This window comes from Selaginella moellendorffii, unplaced genomic scaffold, assembly GCF_000143415.4.
Source record: "Selaginella moellendorffii unplaced genomic scaffold, v1.0 SELMOscaffold_0, whole genome shotgun sequence".
Lineage (NCBI taxonomy): Eukaryota > Viridiplantae > Streptophyta > Lycopodiopsida > Selaginellales > Selaginellaceae > Selaginella > Selaginella moellendorffii.
This window is the reverse complement of record NW_003314261.1, coordinates 527,470-544,697: the sequence shown is the minus strand read 5'-3', so window position 1 is coordinate 544,697 and position 17,228 is coordinate 527,470. Positions and strand designations below refer to the sequence as shown.

The 17,228-nt window shown below is 48.5% G+C and overlaps 8 protein-coding genes and 1 non-coding gene across 11 annotated transcripts; 4 read left to right on the top strand and 5 right to left on the bottom strand.

The window, feature by feature from the left end:
- Positions 1-21: 21 nt before the first annotated feature.
- LOC9633265 (U-box domain-containing protein 1) lies at positions 22-2,335 on the bottom strand. Its single transcript, XM_024659035.1, has one exon. It carries the CDS (start codon positions 2,077-2,079, stop codon positions 28-30), a length of 2,052 nt encoding a protein of 683 aa, XP_024514803.1. The 5' UTR covers positions 2,080-2,335; the 3' UTR covers positions 22-27.
- Positions 2,336-2,614: 279 nt separating this feature from the next.
- On the bottom strand, positions 2,615-3,620 carry LOC9633264 (protein phosphatase 1G). The gene has a single exon (XM_002960033.2). It carries the CDS (start codon positions 3,602-3,604, stop codon positions 2,672-2,674), a length of 933 nt encoding a protein of 310 aa, XP_002960079.2. The 5' UTR covers positions 3,605-3,620; the 3' UTR covers positions 2,615-2,671.
- Positions 3,621-3,887: 267 nt separating this feature from the next.
- Positions 3,888-4,864, top strand: LOC9656243 (lachrymatory-factor synthase). Of its 2 annotated transcripts, none has more exons than XM_002960694.2 (2): positions 3,888-4,080; positions 4,135-4,864. In XM_002960694.2, exons 1-2 carry the CDS (start codon positions 4,000-4,002, stop codon positions 4,795-4,797), a joined length of 744 nt encoding a protein of 247 aa, XP_002960740.2. In that variant the 5' UTR covers positions 3,888-3,999; the 3' UTR covers positions 4,798-4,864. The 2 variants fall into 2 exon arrangements, with proteins under 2 accessions (XP_002960740.2, XP_024530208.1); XM_024674440.1 differs by having other exon boundaries at positions 3,977-4,080; positions 4,132-4,864.
- A 117-nt stretch (positions 4,865-4,981) lies between these two features.
- LOC112346384 (pentatricopeptide repeat-containing protein At1g11290, chloroplastic-like) lies at positions 4,982-6,625 on the bottom strand. The gene is made up of 2 exons (XM_024675256.1): positions 5,846-6,625; positions 4,982-5,731 (listed from the first exon to the last, which is right to left on the bottom strand). Exons 1-2 carry the CDS (start codon positions 6,623-6,625, stop codon positions 4,982-4,984), a joined length of 1,530 nt encoding a protein of 509 aa, XP_024531024.1.
- Positions 6,626-6,751: 126 nt separating this feature from the next.
- LOC9633263 (plastidal glycolate/glycerate translocator 1, chloroplastic) lies at positions 6,752-8,662 on the top strand. The gene is made up of 7 exons (XM_002960693.2): positions 6,752-7,280; positions 7,354-7,615; positions 7,683-7,798; positions 7,851-7,960; positions 8,019-8,196; positions 8,260-8,389; positions 8,448-8,662. The coding sequence occupies exons 1-7, from the start codon at positions 6,764-6,766 to the stop codon at positions 8,587-8,589; spliced, it is 1,455 nt and encodes a 484-aa protein (XP_002960739.2). The 5' UTR covers positions 6,752-6,763; the 3' UTR covers positions 8,590-8,662.
- A 93-nt stretch (positions 8,663-8,755) lies between these two features.
- LOC9656242 (phytoene dehydrogenase) lies at positions 8,756-11,082 on the bottom strand. Its single transcript, XM_002960032.2, has 12 exons — positions 10,906-11,082; positions 10,758-10,857; positions 10,603-10,709; positions 10,461-10,529; positions 10,282-10,384; positions 10,068-10,225; positions 9,764-10,002; positions 9,614-9,704; positions 9,437-9,565; positions 9,228-9,381; positions 9,071-9,165; positions 8,756-9,016 (listed from the first exon to the last, which is right to left on the bottom strand). Exons 1-12 carry the CDS (start codon positions 11,080-11,082, stop codon positions 8,846-8,848), a joined length of 1,593 nt encoding a protein of 530 aa, XP_002960078.1. The 3' UTR covers positions 8,756-8,845.
- A 72-nt stretch (positions 11,083-11,154) lies between these two features.
- On the top strand, positions 11,155-11,227 carry TRNAE-CUC. The gene has a single exon. It is a non-coding gene; the product is annotated as a tRNA-Glu (tRNA).
- A 3,547-nt stretch (positions 11,228-14,774) lies between these two features.
- Positions 14,775-15,647, bottom strand: LOC9633261 (protein Simiate). The gene is made up of 6 exons (XM_024675201.1): positions 15,530-15,647; positions 15,423-15,474; positions 15,248-15,374; positions 15,110-15,180; positions 14,980-15,052; positions 14,775-14,923 (listed from the first exon to the last, which is right to left on the bottom strand). Exons 1-6 carry the CDS (start codon positions 15,645-15,647, stop codon positions 14,807-14,809), a joined length of 558 nt encoding a protein of 185 aa, XP_024530969.1. The 3' UTR covers positions 14,775-14,806.
- A 39-nt stretch (positions 15,648-15,686) lies between these two features.
- On the top strand, positions 15,687-16,943 carry LOC9633260. 2 transcript variants are annotated; one of them, XM_024677864.1, is made up of 6 exons: positions 15,687-15,881; positions 15,951-16,041; positions 16,114-16,175; positions 16,232-16,264; positions 16,321-16,419; positions 16,474-16,943. In XM_024677864.1, exons 1-5 carry the CDS (start codon positions 15,708-15,710, stop codon positions 16,396-16,398), a joined length of 438 nt encoding a protein of 145 aa, XP_024533632.1. In that variant the 5' UTR covers positions 15,687-15,707; the 3' UTR covers positions 16,399-16,419; positions 16,474-16,943. The 2 variants fall into 2 exon arrangements, with proteins under 2 accessions (XP_024533632.1, XP_024533628.1); XM_024677860.1 differs by having other exon boundaries at positions 16,321-16,885.
- The last annotated feature ends 285 nt before the right edge of the window (positions 16,944-17,228 follow it).

Genomic DNA, 17,228 nt, shown 5'->3' with positions numbered 1-17,228 from the left:
CATCAGTCGAAACAACGAGTCTGGTTTTCATTGACGACCAGGAGAATCTTTGTTTGAAGGATCCCAGTTTTGTAAGATCTTCATGAGCGATGTAGCCTTCCGCTTGGCTCGTGAAGACCCGCTGGCCAGAAGCGAGTGTAGTGCTGTTATACTTCCAGGAACAGTCAGAAGGCACCGCACGACGGAGTGATCACCGCCTCGGCACAAGGCAAGCAGTACTCCTGTTGCGTTTTCCTTCTCTCTTGGTGATCCTGACTCGAGAATTCTCACCAGAAACGACATAGCTGAGGATCGTGCAATGGACTTGGCGCCGGGCTCGGAAGCTGCAAGCAGGCCCAGGAGGGCCAGCGAGTTCTCCAGCAACTCGGCGTTGCCTTCGTCGTCCATGTACTGCTCCAGGTTCTCCACCAGCGATGTCACCGCGCCGGCTTGCACCACCTTTTCCTTGTTCTCGTCGAGGAGCGAGAGGTTGAACAGCGCAGACACGGCGTCCTTCTTCCCGGTCTGCGTCCCCTTTTGCAAGAGCTCCACGAGCGCAGGTATAGCTTGTCCTTTGTTCCCGATTGCGACTTTGTTTTCATCCGAGGTTGACAGGCTGAAAATGGTGGCAGCGGCATTCTCCCTCGCCTCGGTGCTGTGGCCGTTGCAAAGCACGACGACGATGGGATCCAGAGCTCCAGCAGTCATGATGAGGCTCTTGTTGCTGTCGAAGATGGAGAGGTTGAGCAGCGCAGTGATGGCGTTCTCCTGCGCCGATGCGTCGCGCGAGAGCAAGAGCGAGACAAGGAAAGGTATGGCTCCCGCTTCAGCAATGCACCTCCTGTTCTCCATTCCTATCTTTGCCAGGAGCCGGAGCTCGTACGCAGCCTGCCTTTGAATATCTGGAGGTCCCATGGCCAGCTTTCCAACCAGAAACGAGGCCGTCATCCTAGCCGCTGCTATCGTGGCCTGAGCATTTGCAATGTGGTCGACACCAACTGTAGCTCTCGAGTCCTTCCCCGACATCCAGAACGGTACCTTGTTCTTCTCGCACCACTGCGCGATGAGGCTCCGCAACGCAAAGTTTGGGATGAGCGTCATGTGGATGAGCTTCTGGCCACTCTTGGGACACGTTATATTACCGGCCTCGACCCACCTCTGTATCGACGATCGGTCGTACGTCTGGCCGGTGGCAATGATCACCGGGTCTCTCATCAGCTCCAAACTTATGGGACACTTGTACTCGTCGGGGATGCTGCTGCTGCTCAAGCTCAAGCTCGTCACCAATTGCTTCTGGGCCTCATCGTCATCCTCGACGTCGAGAGCGTGTTCTTGGACGGGATCCTCAGAGACCATGCCGTAGAGGACGCAGCTCGAGAAGCACAGGAAGCTGATGAGGCTGTTGATCCGGCAAGCCTTTGGTGACCTGGACGACGACTTTCTACTCAGGGAGGACCGGGTCGTCGTCGTCGAGGTGGTGGAGGAGGAGGATGACGCAAGCTTTCGCAGCTGCTCGAGCTCTCTCTGGCACTCCTTGGCACTGGTGAGCAACAGTCGCTTGAACAGCTCCTCGATCCGGTCACTGCTGGGAGTCCTCTTCTTCTCAAACTCCTTGAGCAGCTCCAGCAGCTTGGCCTGCAAGTCGAGCTCCACAGGATCCACAAACAGCTTGAAGCGCCGGGCTTGCAGCTTTAGCAGCTCGACTTGCTCCTTGATCTCGATGGGAAGCTCCAGCAGGCTGAGCGGAAGCATCGACAGTGGAGCGGCCATGTCCCTGGACAGCTCAAACAATTTGGTGGAGTAGAGCTCACACTCGGCCAGGAGCCAGAGCTGGCTCGACTCTCGCAACTCGTCGGCGAGCTCCCCGGCCCGGAGCATGACCGAATGGAGCTCCTGGAACGCTATCACAGCCGAGGGTGGGAGGAGCAAATTCCCGTCTCTTACCTCTTCTACCACCGGGAGCATCAACCTCACTCTTCGCAGAATCACCGTCAAGGTCTTCCTCTGGCACGGACCCAGGTACGCTTGCTGGTGGTGACTTGCGACTAAGTTTGCGGCTTCCAGGAGCTCTTGCACGACAACCCGTGAAGCAGCGGCCATGGCTGACGATGATCCGCGAAAGCTGCCACTGTTTCCACCATGCGACTAGCAAGCATGCAAGCACGGCACAGCGCAAACTTGCTCCTTTGGCTCCTCTTTCTTTGCTTTGGAAGTTGGGATGGGCCAAGTCGTCGTGTTCTTCGGCATTCCCCCCGCGCTGTTTGAACGGCTGGGATATTTGGAGCTTTGTGTTGTGTCGTTTTATGAGCCCACGATGTTCCAAGGGTTATTTTGAATATAATTTGGTAGCATATTCTGCATTTCTATCTCTTGAAATTGGACTTTCAGAAAAAAAAAAAAGGTAAAGGGTAAAGAAAAATAGAGTGATTTTGGTATATGATTGGTAGCTATTATATTAATCTAGACCATTTACTCTTGTATAGAAGTTAAAGTTTTTGCGTTAATTGATATGTACATTTATGTATACACTCACAATATGTGTTTTTAAAATAGATTTGCAAGATGATTATTAACTCATATATAAACAACTTTTCTATTACACTAAAACTTAATGTTTTAAAGCTTAGTAATCTAGATTATATTTAGGTATATACTGGTATATTTGGTGCACGAAACATATAGGCATCTGGTTTTATGGTTTTGATGCAGGGACATTCGTGACCATGGTAGCTCCTTGATACAAGGTCGGATTCGTGTACCAACTAGACGTTGTGAATGAAGGCGATGAATGAACTTGTTGCTTAGCCGCTGCCTTCAACTCGACCAAGAGCAGCGTTTGGTTGTCGTTCTTTGAAGACGATAAGATCTTGTACACAACCTGCTTCAGTTGTTCGTAGTCTCTGGCCTGCAACGCCTTCCGAATCTGTCCACAATGGTAATCGTCTATGCTGTTTTTATCCACTCCATCAGAAGCAAGAATAAGGAAGTGGCAGCCTTTGGAAATGTCAAAGTTGACAATGTCCGGAACAGCACTCACAGCTTGTTCTTCTCGACTCAGCTGCGGATTGCTCTTGAACGACCAATCCCCAATGCTGCGGGTCACCATGAGCGAATCGACATCGTCTTCTTTGCCAGCCAAAGTTATGCGTCCCTTTGAGCCCCTCTCCACATAGCCACCCGCCTTGACGACCCTGTCTAGCTCCCCAGGACACTTGCAGTCATGCTCCTGGCTGATATCCATCACGTACCCATCCACAAACAAGCAGCAGAAAGAATCGCCAACATTGCCAAGAAAAACCTGGTTGTCATCAGTAACCAGAGCCACGGTCGCGGTACTCCCACAGTCGTCAGCATCTGGAGCCCGTGAATCTGCCTCCATGAAAACCTGATGCAAGCTCCTCGCATAGTCGCCGTCCCGGAAAGCCTGATTGCAGCCCAGGATGGTGCTCATGCTGCCAGCGCAGAAGCGTGCCACTTGATCCCCGCCGTGTCCGTCATACACACCTATCAACGAGGCGTTGCCCCCGGCGCATGCCGCTACAGAGTGAGCGTCCTCCATTGTGCTCCTGAAGCCCTCGTCTTGGAAGCACAACACTCTGACGCGCCTGTCCTCCACAACCTCCATTCTGCCCTACCGCCCTCAAATATACTCTGCATTGAAAGGTTGAACAAAACCCGGATCATCCGAAACCTGTGTTCTAGGCATAAGTTTGCTTCGCCATAGAACCTAGTCCTAAAAAAGCTGACCCTACGTTTAAATCGTCGTTACGTGCTCCAGGCTTTACTATCGTCCAAAGAAGTGGCCTCGGTCGTCGTGGTGTCCCCTTCATCCTCGCCAAAAACATGCATTTAATTCTTCTTCCGCGCATATTTTCCACTCCTCCATTTCTTGAGCCACTGGTTTCGCAGCCGCTTTGGATTGGGCAACGATGGATCGCGTTTGGATTTCGGGAAGAACACGCACGGCAGTCATGGCCAGATCTTTAATTTCCACGGAATCTAAAGTCTGGACATAAGATCATGGCGGAGCCTGCTACTTCACCGAGCCGACGAGCAAGCGTGGATTCAGTGCTGTCCGATTTCCAAGTGGAGCTCCTCAAGGTAGAGAATTCTCTGGAGAGTGTGTTATTGCTCACGAATTCTCTCGAGCAGCAGAACCACCGCCAGCAAATCCCCGACGACGATGAGTTCTTCCTCGACGATCATCCAAAGTCTGGACAAAATGGATCGAATTTGCTACTGGACGAACGCGATGCCTCGATGAATGAGTGCTCGACGTCGTCGCCATCGCAATTGGCCGATTCTTCCTCGGTAGCGTTGTGGCAGGGAGGTGTCCGGCTGGTAATTGAGGCACCAATCGCCAAAGTGTGGGAGATCTCTTCCGAGAGGTGCGGAATCTCTCGCTGGATGCCCATGATCGAGGAGTGCGTGGAGATCGATCCGGGCGATGGTATAACCGGCAGCCGGAGGCGAATTTCCGGCGATATCCTCCCCCGGATCGACAACATCCAGTCGTGGGCGATCGAGAAGCTGGTGGAATTCGACGCGGAGAATCACTACTACACGTATGAGGTGGAGGAGAGCAACATTGGGCTGGAGGGGTACCGCGCCACGCTCCAGCTCAACGATTTCGGCGATGACACCACGCTGGTGAATTGGGTGTACGAGGTGAGGGCGATGGAGGACAGCTCCGAAGAGGGCATGGCAGATTACATGGGAATGTTCTTCAAGGCATGCCTCAGGCGCCTGGAACTTCTCGCAAGCGGGAAGGAGAGAGACGACGAGAACACGCGTACAAATCCCATTGATCCAGAGTAAATACGTGTTTGAACACTATTAGTCCAGCTGGCATATAAAAAGAGAATACGTGCCAAATTACTATTGATCCAGCTGGCACAAAGAGAGCACGTGTCAAAATCCCATTAGACCAGCTGGCACAAGCCAGATAAAAAAAATCAAGAAGAATTATTGTCTTACGATCAAAGAATCAGCGTCTTCTCGGTCAATCCACCAGTGCAAAGCCACTAGCATTGGCTGGCTCAGTATAGAGATTGGAAAGAAGAATGTAGCAAGTTTGAGCGTCTGGATTGATCTCCACTGCCCGGCGAGCAGCTTGGCCGCCTCGTTCTTCATCGCCATGGGTCTTGGCAGCAGCCAAGAGCATCGTCCACGCGACGCTACTGCTCTGGATCGCGCTGTTGGAAGCAAACGCGATAGCTTCGTCCAGCCATCCCACTCGCCCAAACACGTCGATCACGCAGCCGTAGTGCTCGTCGACCGGATCAATCCCAAAGTCCTCGACCATCATCCTGAAGTATTCCCAGCTCTTGCTCGCGAGGCCGGCGTGGCTGCAAGCGCCCAAGACGCTGATGAAGGTAACGTCGCTGGGATCGAAGCCTTCGAGGATCATGGACGTGAAAAGCTCCAACACCTTGGTGGATTCTCCTCGCTGCGCGTGTACTTCGATCATGGTCGACCAGGAGCTCACGCTTCTACGCTGGATTCGATCAAACACCTCCCTTGCTCGAGCCAGGCTCCCAGATCTGCCGTGGGTGTTGATCAATGCATTCGCCAAGACAGTGTCCGAGAGGAATCCAGCAGCTTCCACGCGATCGTGGAGGAACTTGCCGTGATCTGGAGAAGAAGATCCGGCGCAGGCTTCCAGCAAGCTCAGGAACGTCACCTTGGACGGCTTGAGCCCTTCAAAGTCGAGCCTCTGGAAGATCTTGAGTGCTTCCAGAGAACGCCCATTCTGGGCATTTGCAGCGATCATCGCGTTCCAGGACACCAAGTTCCTCTCGCTCATCCGATCGAAAACTTCCTTGGCTCTTGCGATGTCTCCAAACCTTCCATACATACTCAAGACCGCATTGGCGAGATTGAGCTCCATCTCGTGGCCAGCTTCCAGAATTCTTCTGTGGATCATCACTCCTTTCTCGTACTGCCCGAGCCCAGCACAGGCATCTAGAAGGGTGATGTGAGTCACAAAGCTCGGCTTCTCGCCCAGTAAATCCATTCCCTGGAGCATCTTCATGGCGCGATCGTAATGCCTGTTCTCGCAGTAGGCTGCGATCATGGAGCTCCAGGTAACCACATCTCTCTCGCCACACCCATCGAAGATCTCCTTTGCCCGGCCCAGGAATCCACAGCTAGAGTACATGTGGATGAGAGCGTTCTTGAGAGAAACGTGGTAGTCTTCCAAGCTTTCCTCGATCAAGCAGTGGAATTGCTTGCCTCTCGTCCCATCCTTGCAGCTCGCGCAGCAATCCAGGACGAGGAGGAAGGTGATTCTATCCGGCCTCTCGCCGAGCTGCTGCATTCTCGACAAGAACTCGATCGCGCGCTGCTCAGCGCCATTCCGAGAGAATGCCGTGAGGATGTTGTTCCAGGAGAAGACATTTGGGGCGTGGATGCCGTGGAACACCGCTAGAGCATCGCCGACGCGGCCGCATTTGCCATACATCTCCACCAGGAGATTTCCAAGGTACCTGTCTCGATCCAAGCCCCTGGCGGCGATGGCGCCGTGCACGCGCCGGCCCGCCTCTAGATCGCGCGTCGCGAGACATCGCCGTACTGCTGCCTCGAGCGCCGAGTAGCTACGAGCTTCCTCCGACCGATCAAGAACCCTAGCTCCTCTCTTGAGCATCCAAAAGCATCATTCCAGCCAAGATCAAGAATATTCTCAAGAAGGTATTATTCAGAAAATATTCCTTAGGGCTTTGCACAAGGTATATGCTCGAGGATATCCTTGTCATAACACGTGTCACGAGAATGAAGGGCGGGAATGGAGAGAGGAATTTTGTGCTGTGGCGTTCTTCCTTGGAAGAACGCCGCGCGCTCCATTCCATCGATCGATCCACACAAGAGGCGGCTATGGAGGAGCCAGATCTCGGTCCGCGCGAGGAGGGCGCCATCGATCAGGGCGGCATTTGACGCGGATCTCACAGAGCAAATCTCCGGTCAGGGCAAGCTCCAGTCTCCATTCCAGGTAGCGCTAGGGCTGGGATTTCTCGTGAGCTGGGACAGGGCCGTGGCCGGCGCTCTCAGATGGAGTGGAATGCCGGCAGCGGCCAAGAATCTCCCGAGCGCCTCGCTAGGGATGATCTCGCTCGTGGCAGCACTGCTGCTGCTGGATCGACTCGCGCCAGATGCTTGCAGCGGGGTGAATTCTTTCTTCTTCCCCTCGGTGGAGTTTGTCCAGAGATGGATGCCGCTCTTTTATGCACCAGCTCTGGCGATGCTACCGGCGGGAGCCAAGAGCCTCCAAGTCATGGATGGGATCAAAGTGGTTCTTTTGACTGGTAACGTTGTTCTTCGTTTTTCTTCTTTCTTTCTCTGATGGTTTGTTCTTTGTTCTTTGTTCTTTGCTCGTAGTTTTTTCGTGGGCTGGGACACTCACAGTCACGACTCTCTTTACCACTCTTGTCCGGAGATATGCCAAGGCGAGGCTTGAGGAAGCTCCAAGCGGGATCTCTTTGGCTCCTTTTAGCATATGGGAAGCGATACCATGGCTAGCAATTGGAGCTGCTGGCTTCATTCTGGTTTACGTCTCGCCAACTTTGCTAGGCTCTCCTGCAAGGACTTTGATCCCGTTTCTACTGTCGTCGACTGTGGTGGGATTTCTTCTTGGTTCCTTGTGAGTATAATTCTTTCCGATTTTGTTATTACATTTTTTGATAGTAAGTTCCTTTCTCTGTTTGAAGTCTTCCAGGCCCAGTAAAGAGATTCCTTCATCCAGTCATTACGTGTGCCATCTTTGTAAATGCTGCCGCACTTTTCTTCTCCATCGCAACCGAGAAGCAGTTTCTATCCGTGCTCGGTAAGTTGTCTCATCTTTTTGTTTCTCCTTGTTTCGAATGTGCAAATTCCAGGTTCGTACATCACGAATAATCTCAAGGATCCAGGTGCTGGGGATGTTCTTCTAGCCTTTGTTGGACCCCTAGCTATATCATACGGATTCTTGCTCTACCGGCAACGCAGAGTAATACTTTTGTGCTTTTGCTAGCATTTGTTCCTGACTGTTTTCCTGTTTCGCTTAGATTATTGTTCGGCATGGAATTGAGCTGGCCTCAGTGGTATCGGTGGCTGGTATGGTTTCTGTGCTTATCACGACGTACGCTGGTCGTGCACTGGATCTCAGCTCTCAGCTCATAAACTCGGTTGCTCCGAGCAACGTAACGTTTGCATTTGCATTGCCGGTAGGCAATCTCTTACAAGGTGAGACGAGCGTGTCTGACGTAATTTCGATGACTGATATTTTCTTTGTCTGTTTCCATGCAGCAAATCCTTCGCTGGTTGTATCGTGTTGTGTATTGACTGGCATTTTGGGAGCTAATCTTTCGAGGCCGCTTCTTCTCAAAGCTACAAAGTCCGATGATCCGGTGGTGCGAGGACTCTCAGCTGCTTGCAGGTAAGAATAAGAAAACTCTTGCATCGTTTCTAACGTTTGTGATGATTTCTCGGTTTAGTTCTCATGGCTATGGATCGGCGTCAGTCGCTGCGGGAGAGCCGGATTTGCTCCCGCTTTGTGCCGTCGCTTACATCCTCATGGGAACGTTTTGCTCGCTACTTTGCAGCGTTCCAGCACTGGGACGCATAATATCCAAATAATGCGTGTGTGATAATATTTATTTGAGTTTCCCAAAGACCAAAGAACACAACTAATCTAAACCGTTAGATTGAATACCCTGAAATATATAAAAAAAAAAATGGAGATGCTAGGAATTGAACCCAGTCACTTTTGAAATGTCAAATTGTGATGAACCACTACATCTCCTTTGATGATTTACAATTTAATTTATGGAAGTCTATAAATTTTAAACACGTTTAGAAAAATGAACCTTGTCACACTTGGATTTCACCGTTTTTAATTTAATAAATGAATGAATTTTGATTCTTGGACAAGCGTACTGATCCGGCGTAGCTCAGTGATGTGTGCTTCGTCTGGCTCCACTGGTATGATCTTTGCAGCTTTTCCTTGATTCAACAGCTTGACAACGTTGTTTGCAGCCTCAAGCCCCGTCACATATGCTTTCTCCTACAATGACAAAGTTTTGGTTACATCTTGAAAGCACCACGGAATCCAGAGTACCTGAGACCAGGAGCCGTGCCGGGTGATGATCCAGTCACCGGCCATAAACAGGTTTGGAAAGCTTGTGGTTCCTCGCATCATATGTTGGTACGAGCCTTTGAACATCCACAAGTCATATCTTTTGAGCTCGCAAAATTAAAAACAGCTTCTCTCGTACCTGGAGAGAAATGTGTCACGGCTTTCCGGAAGCGGACCACTGCTTGATCGACAACTTCTGCTGCTGCGAATTCTGGAATGCACTTTGCAAGGTAAGTCATCACCTTTTTCACGATCTGGTCGTCGCTCAGGGGCAGAAACTGATTGGCATGATACTGCAAATTGGACAAAATACACATTAACCAGCAGGAATGACTTATCAAAACTTACAAAGTCGGCTTCCACAACAGTTCCTTTTTCGTCCTTGTACTCGTCGTGCAAGGCATTGAGATCAAAGAAAGTCCACCCTGTAGTTTCATCAAATCCGAAACAAGCATTGCTGGGATGATTTATATCAACCTGACAAACAAAATTATTTTGCAGTAAAAGAAGAAACTATGTCAATACCTTACGATCAAGCCAGAGCCGAACGCCAAGGATATCTATAGCTCCAAGGTTTTGTATGTCCAGAAACTCCTCGCTCTGTTGCAACGCAGGACTGTAGCCACGACCAAACAACTATATCAATATATGAACCACAAAATACTGGTCTTCTACCTGGACTCGACAATGCGTTGCATTGCCGTGACACCGACGGAGAAAATAACTGCATCGGCATTGAACAGCTCGTTCCCACACCTCACTCCACTAACTTCCCCAGTAGGCTCGTTGATTGTCAAATCTGTCACTTTTTTGCCACTTAAAAAGCGGCATCCTCGTGCATTTAGCACCTCCAGCCATGGCTTGAAGATTTTTTCTCCAACTGTTCCACGGCACCAAACAACGTCAAAGTCCGACTGCAAATAATAAGATAAACATGAACTGTGAGAACTTTTCACGAGTTTTAACAAAACCAACAAACCTGATGCGCAAGAATGAAATAGTAGAGCATTCCGAGTGTGGCTGCGGCGCTGCATTGTTCTCCAGGCGCGAAAAGTCCAACTAGAAGCATTGGGTTGAAGGCATCCTTGTACACTCGTTCCGAGCAACCATAGTTACGAAAGAGCTCACGAGCGGTTGCTAACAACACGACCTTTAAGATTTTGCATCGTTTGCAAAGTAGAAATTTCACTCACTTTTATCGTATTTTCTCCAGGCACGGTCGCTGTTGTCGAAATCTACCACCGTATACATGAGTGGAAGCGCAGTCAATCGGTCCCAAAGCGGAAGCCTGAGGAACTGCGAACATTTCCAATGCATATCACGTCACGGAATGATCAGGAATTCAAACTACCTCAAACGGTTATGAAGAAACCTGAGTGTATACAAATGTGCCCAAGGGACTTGGCAAACGAGGAAGGTCTTGAAATATTGGAGACTCAACCTGTCAAAGAACAAGCAAAAAACTAAAAATCTAACAAAGAAATCTAAGAAAACAGAAAAGGATGCTAGTTTACCTCCAAACCATTGGGAGAATACTGTGAAGAGCGTGTCCACTTTGTAAAAGGCTTGAGTCCGAGCTCATCAACCAGTGAGAAAATATTCTTGTATGGGTACCAAAATCCTGGTCGAAAGAAGAAAGCTTTCGAAAGGAAAACCAGGAAATCTTTACCATGAATTCCAACTTCCACCGATCGCCCCGACGCAGTTTTCCATCCAGCAACCAATCCTCCAGGTTGAGCTCCGGCCTCAATCAATGTAACATCAAAGCCCTGCATTTTCATCTATAATCCCTTTGCAACAAAAAAGATTCCACTCACTTGTTTGAGGAGATGGTGCGCGGCGCCCAAGCCCGCCCATCCAGCTCCCACTACAATCACCTTCTTCTTCTTATCGATTTCCTGCCTCTCAGCTCTTATCTCACGCAAGCGCCGTCCTCCCCGTCGCCGATTGGAGATCGCCGAGCTCCACAACGGCAATGCGCTCGTCGTGGCCATACAAGAACCCTATCTCGCTAGGCCGGGATGTTTAAATCCCTGGAAATGGATATCCTCTCTAACATTCATCCATCCGTTGTAGTCTAGTTGGTCAGGATATTCGGCTCTCACCCGAAAGACCCGGGTTCAATTCCCGGCAACGGAAAAATTTTAGTCTTTAAAGTTTTTTATAAGCTCTACAGCCCAAAATAATTCGTCTTGATCTAGCGATTTAAAAAATGGCACTGGACGAGACACTTGACGAGATAGACTGCTTGTTCACCTCTAGAAGTAAAAGTAAACACACCTCACTTAGAAACTTGACGTTCTCCAAAGAGCAGCGATGTGTTCTCTTCTAGAACATCGCTGTTCTCTTCTAAAACTTGTGCATCCTGTAAAATTTCTCATGACAAGCATAGAGAGATTGCTGCTAACCTTTCCTTAGGTGTGAACAATCTTCTCCACGACAAGTCAGGATGTGACAAGGCACGACGGTTAGGGCAGCATTCTCATCTCAACCTCCGTCTTCCTACAACACACACAGGCACGCCCACTATGGACGTGATTGATCTCGAGATTGGAAACAAGATCTACATTTCCAATCTCGACGAGTACGCCACCAACGAGGACCTCCAGGTTTCTCCAAATTTTTAACTTTCTCTCTTCTTTAACAAGGACACACTCTTTGTTCAGGAACTCTTTTCTGAAATAGGAGAACTGAAGAGTTGGAGGGTGCACCGCGATAAACTGGGAAACTCAAGAGTAAGTCCAAATCAAAACTGCACATATCTTACTATCCAAACCGATCCATCTCTCAGGGAACAGCGGAGGTCGTCTTCGCACGCCGAAGTGATGCCGAGAGAGCCAAGAAGCTCTACAACAATGTCATGCTTGGTATCAAGAGACTCAGGATTGAGATTGCGTAGAAGCGTAGGAACCTGCTCTGTGCATCTTCTCCAAAACTCGGAAAATTTGTGAATCTACCTCAAGCACCGCTGTTATTCTGCTTCAAAAAAAATTTCCTTTAGATAAAAGGGGTATATAAATATCTGGGTATATTATGTTTCATTCTAGCCTTGAATTTTCGTTGTTGTTATTGATTAAAAATATATTATTATAGAGAGGTTTTGCGAAGGCGCATTCGCGCGACGTCGATTTCGACTACATCAATGTGCTCCAGGACGACACCTTCGATTTCGGTAAGTCGGGCGAGAATGCGTACGAAGCTCTCGGCCCGCTGCTCGTCAACGCCGAGAGCGTGGCGGACGATGCTGAAGCGCGATGGGTAAGAGTTTCTTCCTTGCTCCTAGGATCTAGAACGATTGCGCAGCTAGAAATTTTATTAGGAAGAATGAATTGGAGAAGTTCTGAGTAGTACAAGGATGGAATTTTTCATGTACTGAATATAGAGTATTTTGATGCTTGTGTTCCAGTTTTGCATGAAGCTTGCTGAGAAATTCTACCGAGGAAGAGAACAAATTATCGGTCTGGCTGCTCTGGTGCGCATTTCAGAGGTCTCCGTAGCTCCGAGGCTGCAAGCACAGCACACCAGGAAGATCTTCTCCCGCAAATCTCCGAGTGCGACCAGATAAAGCTCGAAAAAGAAGAACAACAGAAAAGGGTTTGTTCTTGTTTGTTCTTCTTTCTTTTCTAGCACCTTTCATTTCTCTTGTGATACACAGGCAGACTACGAAGAGCATGTTGCTGCAGCAGATGCCGCAGCAGCTGGGATGGCTAGTCTTTACAACACGGACGGAGATGCCACCCTACCGAAAGATATAAGGATGGAGAACTTTAGCATCTCTATGGGCGGAAGGGCCTATCAACAGTGCATCTGTCACGCTTGCTTATGGTCGAACATATGGTGAGCATTTTCGTTTTGTGTTCCATAACTCGAATTGATCAAGTGGTGTGGCTTAAGGTCTTGTTGAGAGAAACGGTACCGGCACATGGCAATGCATGCTATCGATGGACTACCAAAGAATTGAAATCTTACACGTCCAGCAAGAGGTGGTTAATGCAAAGAACCAGTGCCGCTTATATATTAGCTGTAAGTAGCAATGTTTTCTCCAAATTGTCGGTCCTGAAAAGCTGTTGCAGGGATGGATAAGACCTTAGACACAGCATATGCATAAAGCTGCTGTTGTGCGAGATCATCTGGGCCAGAGAGACATTAGAAGAAATGCACTTCTGCTAGGGCATCCAGGGGAGAGCTGGCACAATCCCTTTCTTTACTCCATCCAAGCTTTGTATACCTAGCATAGGCACACACTTTTGTGCTGTTGTGACCCACTGAAGTTCTAGATGTCAAGCTGAGTCAATGTAGTATATCTCCACATGTGCTACCAGCTCGATTGATTTCAAAACATACCGCATTGAGAAAACTTCTAGCATGCGACACAACGATGAGTGTCCTCGGCCACTTCAAAAGATACGTCTCTAGCCACAATACTGAGGTCCAAATGATTCTGCAGGTATTTGATTTTAACACAAAGCAAGACAAGTAATGTTACCGCACCGTTGGTTCATCGAGCAGTAGCAGGTCGGGCTGTATAAACAATGGTATCCGCACACGCCAGCTTCCAGAGAAAGTCTTAGTTTCTCGAACTTGCATGTCGGACGAAAGCTCAGGCCTGCAAGGGCAAAAGTTAGTCACTTACAAAGGAGATTACGACACATTCGAGCGGACGTACGCAGAACATCTAGCAAATCAACAGAAGCCACACAAATCGAATGAGCGTACTCGAGCGCACATCCAGGTTCGCCTGTCTTGACATTCAGTTGACCAGTTGTAACAGCTCGTGCCTATTTGCAGGCATTCGTAGACAAGTTTAGATACAACACAAAACGTGCGTCGCTGGTTCAGTCGAGAATCAAAATAAGCGCATGCCTTCGTCACGATTTTTCTCTTACAATTGTGTGGATTTTTAGGCTTTGGATCGGACCTCCGTTGTAAATGATAGAGAGTATGTTTTGTGCTCATTAAGCTTACTTCTAATATGGTCTTTTCTCCAGCTACAAGTTTGAGTTCCCTGGCTCCATAATTAGCTTCAGGTGACTAATCTATGACTTGCGTCGTGATTGACTTTAAAAATGCTCTACAGTGACACGTCATTTGGATATCCAGGAGGCCCAGTCCTCTCTAGAAACCTGAACATTGGCCTCGACTTGGACAGTCGCCTAGCTGGAAATGTTATACCGGCTCTAAAGTTTTGATATTTTAGTTGTTGGTGCTAATGGGGTTGGCAAGCTGCTGAAGCTGATCTCTGGTGAATCGGAGCTTCGTTTGGTCTCTTGGAAACATGGTGCTTCAAGCCATGTATACTCTATCAGGTAACTCATGAACTACTTGTTTCCTTGACTAAAAGTTTTTATACAAGTGGGCAAAAGAGTTCTGTGGCTTTTGCAAAGATCACATTCAACAAACCACACATTCTTTTACAGGATGATCTTTCAAATCATCTTGTAAGAATCTTCTATTGTCTTCCAACACTATCTTGATATTGCCATGCTTATAGAACCTTGATCCCATGGAAGCATTTATGCAAGGCGTAACACTCTTTCAGGGAGGAAGCATTTATGCAAGGCCTAGCACTCTTTCAGGGAGGAGTTTTAATGGTATGAGTTCCGAAGGATTGTTTTCCTGATGAATTCTTCCAGTTCGTCAACAAAGGTGGCTTCAAGCGGAGGTCCCTCACGAAGAAAAGTAGCTCTGCAAAAAATTGGAGAAGAGATGGATAGATGATCATTCCTGTTGCATTCTTTGCTGCTTGTATTGCTCTCGAGTGAGGAGTGATTTCTCGGCCTTTTTCCATGCTTCTGGCTTTGGCATTAGAATCGCAATGTAGCCTTGCGAGGCTGGCTGCCAAAAGAAAAAGGAGAAAATGAGCTCTAAGAATGGCACAAAAGAAGACGAACTTTACGAGATAGTAGCGAAGGATCGCTTGTCAAGCGCTCGTTCACCTCTAGAAGTTGCCCTCTTATGCAACACCTGCAAAGAAGAAAAACATAAAATCGAGATCTACAGCACAAGAAAACGTCCACAAACCTCACTAGAAACTCGGCATCCTCCGAGGAAACTTTGCACAGGGATGAATTCTCTTCTAGAACTTGCGCATCCTGTAAGATTTGTCGTGAAGAATCACTTGCTATCGATCTAGAGCATTGAGAGCTTGCTGCTGCTAACCTTTTTTCTCCTTCCACTGGCTTTCATGTCAGCACGGCTCTTCTTTCCAACATCGTAGTCTACGATTTTGATCTTCGATGGAGAGCGCAAAGCCAAATGAGAGGGAGCCAGTCCTACAACACACAGTCTACACGCAACTAAGAGAGAAAACTTGAAAGATCGATGAGTTACACACCCGTTTCCATGGCGGTAGAGGTACTGATCGTGAAATTCCTTACCTCCCACATCTGAGTGAGCAAGGGAATGAAATTATAAGCAGAAAAACGCGAGAGATTTTTTTACCAAGCGCGAAGTAGTGCGTGAAATTCGTCTCGTGAGCTGGAGGAGCCCTGGCAGGGAGCTCGTGAGCCCGTGGATACAGCGCCAGCACGGCGGCATTCTCCTCCTCCTTGTCCTCCATTTCTATTCTCAAGAACCCTAAATTTCAGGATTTTAGGGTTCTTATTATTGGAGCGAAGCAATGCCGCGGCAGTATTTGGCACCGCCATTCTTTACCAAAGGATCCTTCTACAGCGTCGTCATCCCGGCGGTCCTCAAGAACAAGCGATTCACTGGCCGGCGGCGCCGCGGGCAGGCCAAGGACAAGATGCCCAGTCGATACGCGGTCTTTAGCGGCGTATCGCCGGCGGCCGAGGTAAGCGATACTCTCGGTCTCTTTTCTAGAAGAATGCCGCTGGTAGTGATTTCCTCCTTGTTTCTTAAGACTCATGGAAGCAAATCTCTGGAGAATTTGAGGAACAAGCGCATGACTTTCAACAAAGTTGTCACGGATCACATTGATCATTTCTCCAAAGGTATCGTTTTGTCATTCTTTTCTCTTCTTTCTGATTTTACTCGTTTCTTTCTTTCATCTTGACACTTTCCAGAGGAGAAATCGCCTGGGCTGTCACGGATTATGGTATCACTTCTCAAAGACGTTCGAGCTAAAGTATGTAACTGGTCTCTGTATTTCTAGTTTTCTGTTGTAAGACGGTACGCTTTCAGGTGAATGAACCTACTGAACTGAGACGAACGGAGGTATGATATTTTTCTTTCTTGCTTGTCATTTTCGGCTGACTGGAGGATTCACGCAGGGCGTGCACTCGGACCTCCTCAAGTTTTTGCTCAACAGGAAACGAGAAGATGCGAGGAGGAAGATTCTCAACTCTTAGGAAAGTTCTCGTGGTTAAAAGGTAGTCTTGCTTCACGCTTTGTGGCTTTATTAGTGTTTTTTTCTAAGTTTCCAGTCAAACTCAGCACCATGACAGAGATATTCTAGACGTGATCAGGAAAAAGAGCTCACTGATAAAGAGAAGTTAGACCGACGAGAGAGACAAACTAGAACAGCTTTAACAGCGCCATTTGAGTATCTACAATCGTTCGGAACAGCTCGTGTACATGCCCAAGCTTCTCACAAAGACTTCCGAACCGTCCGGAACTGTTTTGTATCCGCGTGACAACACCTTGCTGAGCAGTTCGTGCAGCGTCCTCGCACAGCAATCCAAGGTTTCAGGAATCCAGCAACTTGGCAGAGCAGATAACCGTCCAGCCAGTCGGGATCGCTGCTGGAGATTGGGAGGCACAGGCCTGGAACAATCAGCGAAGAGCGGACATGGCTGATTGAACCCATAGAAGAATGAAGATTTTGTTAATCAGTTAGTTTGTGTGAGGTCATTACCAAACTGTTGAATGCAACAAACTGCACCAATACTGGCCACATTTGGTTCACTGCATATTCTAGTTTCTTGGGGTGAATTTGCAGCATCATGCCTTGTTGAAGAGATCCCTGACCTCCATCGCAAGCACTCTCATATCACTCTAGCGCTTGGTGAAAACACCGGGCCCAAACTAACGATGAAAACCCTCTTGGAAGATGAGTAATTGACATGAAAGAAAGTATACAAGAATGTGTTGAACCTCATAGTATGGTAGAAATTGTGAGAGGTAATTGTTTAAAGTATTTGGCTTCAATGAGATGGCAATTTGTGCCCCAAGGAAAAAC

Coding starts and splice junctions, on each gene's coding strand:
- LOC9633265 (XM_024659035.1), bottom strand. CDS start 2,079: ATGGCCGCTGCTTCACGGGTTGTCGTGCAAGAGCTCCTGGAAGCCGCA.
- LOC9633264 (XM_002960033.2), bottom strand. CDS start 3,604: ATGGAGGTTGTGGAGGACAGGCGCGTCAGAGTGTTGTGCTTCCAAGAC.
- LOC9656243 (XM_024674440.1), top strand. CDS start 4,000: ATGGCGGAGCCTGCTACTTCACCGAGCCGACGAGCAAGCGTGGATTCA. Junction 4,081..4,131: donor TCCAAGTGGAGCTCCTCAAG/GTAGAGAATTCT, acceptor TCTCTCGAGCAG/CAGAACCACCGCCAGCAAAT.
- LOC112346384 (XM_024675256.1), bottom strand. CDS start 6,625: ATGCTCAAGAGAGGAGCTAGGGTTCTTGATCGGTCGGAGGAAGCTCGT. Junction 5,732..5,845: donor AGCTCAATCTCGCCAATGCG/GTCTTGAGTATG, acceptor GCAAATGCCCAG/AATGGGCGTTCTCTGGAAGC.
- LOC9633263 (XM_002960693.2), top strand. CDS start 6,764: ATGGAGAGAGGAATTTTGTGCTGTGGCGTTCTTCCTTGGAAGAACGCC. Junction 7,616..7,682: donor GGATTTCTTCTTGGTTCCTT/GTGAGTATAATT, acceptor CTCTGTTTGAAG/TCTTCCAGGCCCAGTAAAGA. Junction 7,961..8,018: donor TGCTCTACCGGCAACGCAGA/GTAATACTTTTG, acceptor TGTTTCGCTTAG/ATTATTGTTCGGCATGGAAT.
- LOC9656242 (XM_002960032.2), bottom strand. CDS start 11,082: ATGGCCACGACGAGCGCATTGCCGTTGTGGAGCTCGGCGATCTCCAAT. Junction 10,003..10,067: donor ATTTCATTCTTGCGCATCAG/GTTTGTTGGTTT, acceptor TATTATTTGCAG/TCGGACTTTGACGTTGTTTG. Junction 9,166..9,227: donor CGTGACACATTTCTCTCCAG/GTACGAGAGAAG, acceptor GGATGTTCAAAG/GCTCGTACCAACATATGATG.
- LOC9633261 (XM_024675201.1), bottom strand. CDS start 15,647: ATGGAGGACAAGGAGGAGGAGAATGCCGCCGTGCTGGCGCTGTATCCA. Junction 15,181..15,247: donor CCAGTGGAAGGAGAAAAAAG/GTTAGCAGCAGC, acceptor CAAATCTTACAG/GATGCGCAAGTTCTAGAAGA. Junction 15,053..15,109: donor GATGCCGAGTTTCTAGTGAG/GTTTGTGGACGT, acceptor TCTTCTTTGCAG/GTGTTGCATAAGAGGGCAAC.
- LOC9633260 (XM_024677864.1), top strand. CDS start 15,708: ATGCCGCGGCAGTATTTGGCACCGCCATTCTTTACCAAAGGATCCTTC. Junction 15,882..15,950: donor GCGTATCGCCGGCGGCCGAG/GTAAGCGATACT, acceptor TTGTTTCTTAAG/ACTCATGGAAGCAAATCTCT. Junction 16,042..16,113: donor CATTGATCATTTCTCCAAAG/GTATCGTTTTGT, acceptor GACACTTTCCAG/AGGAGAAATCGCCTGGGCTG.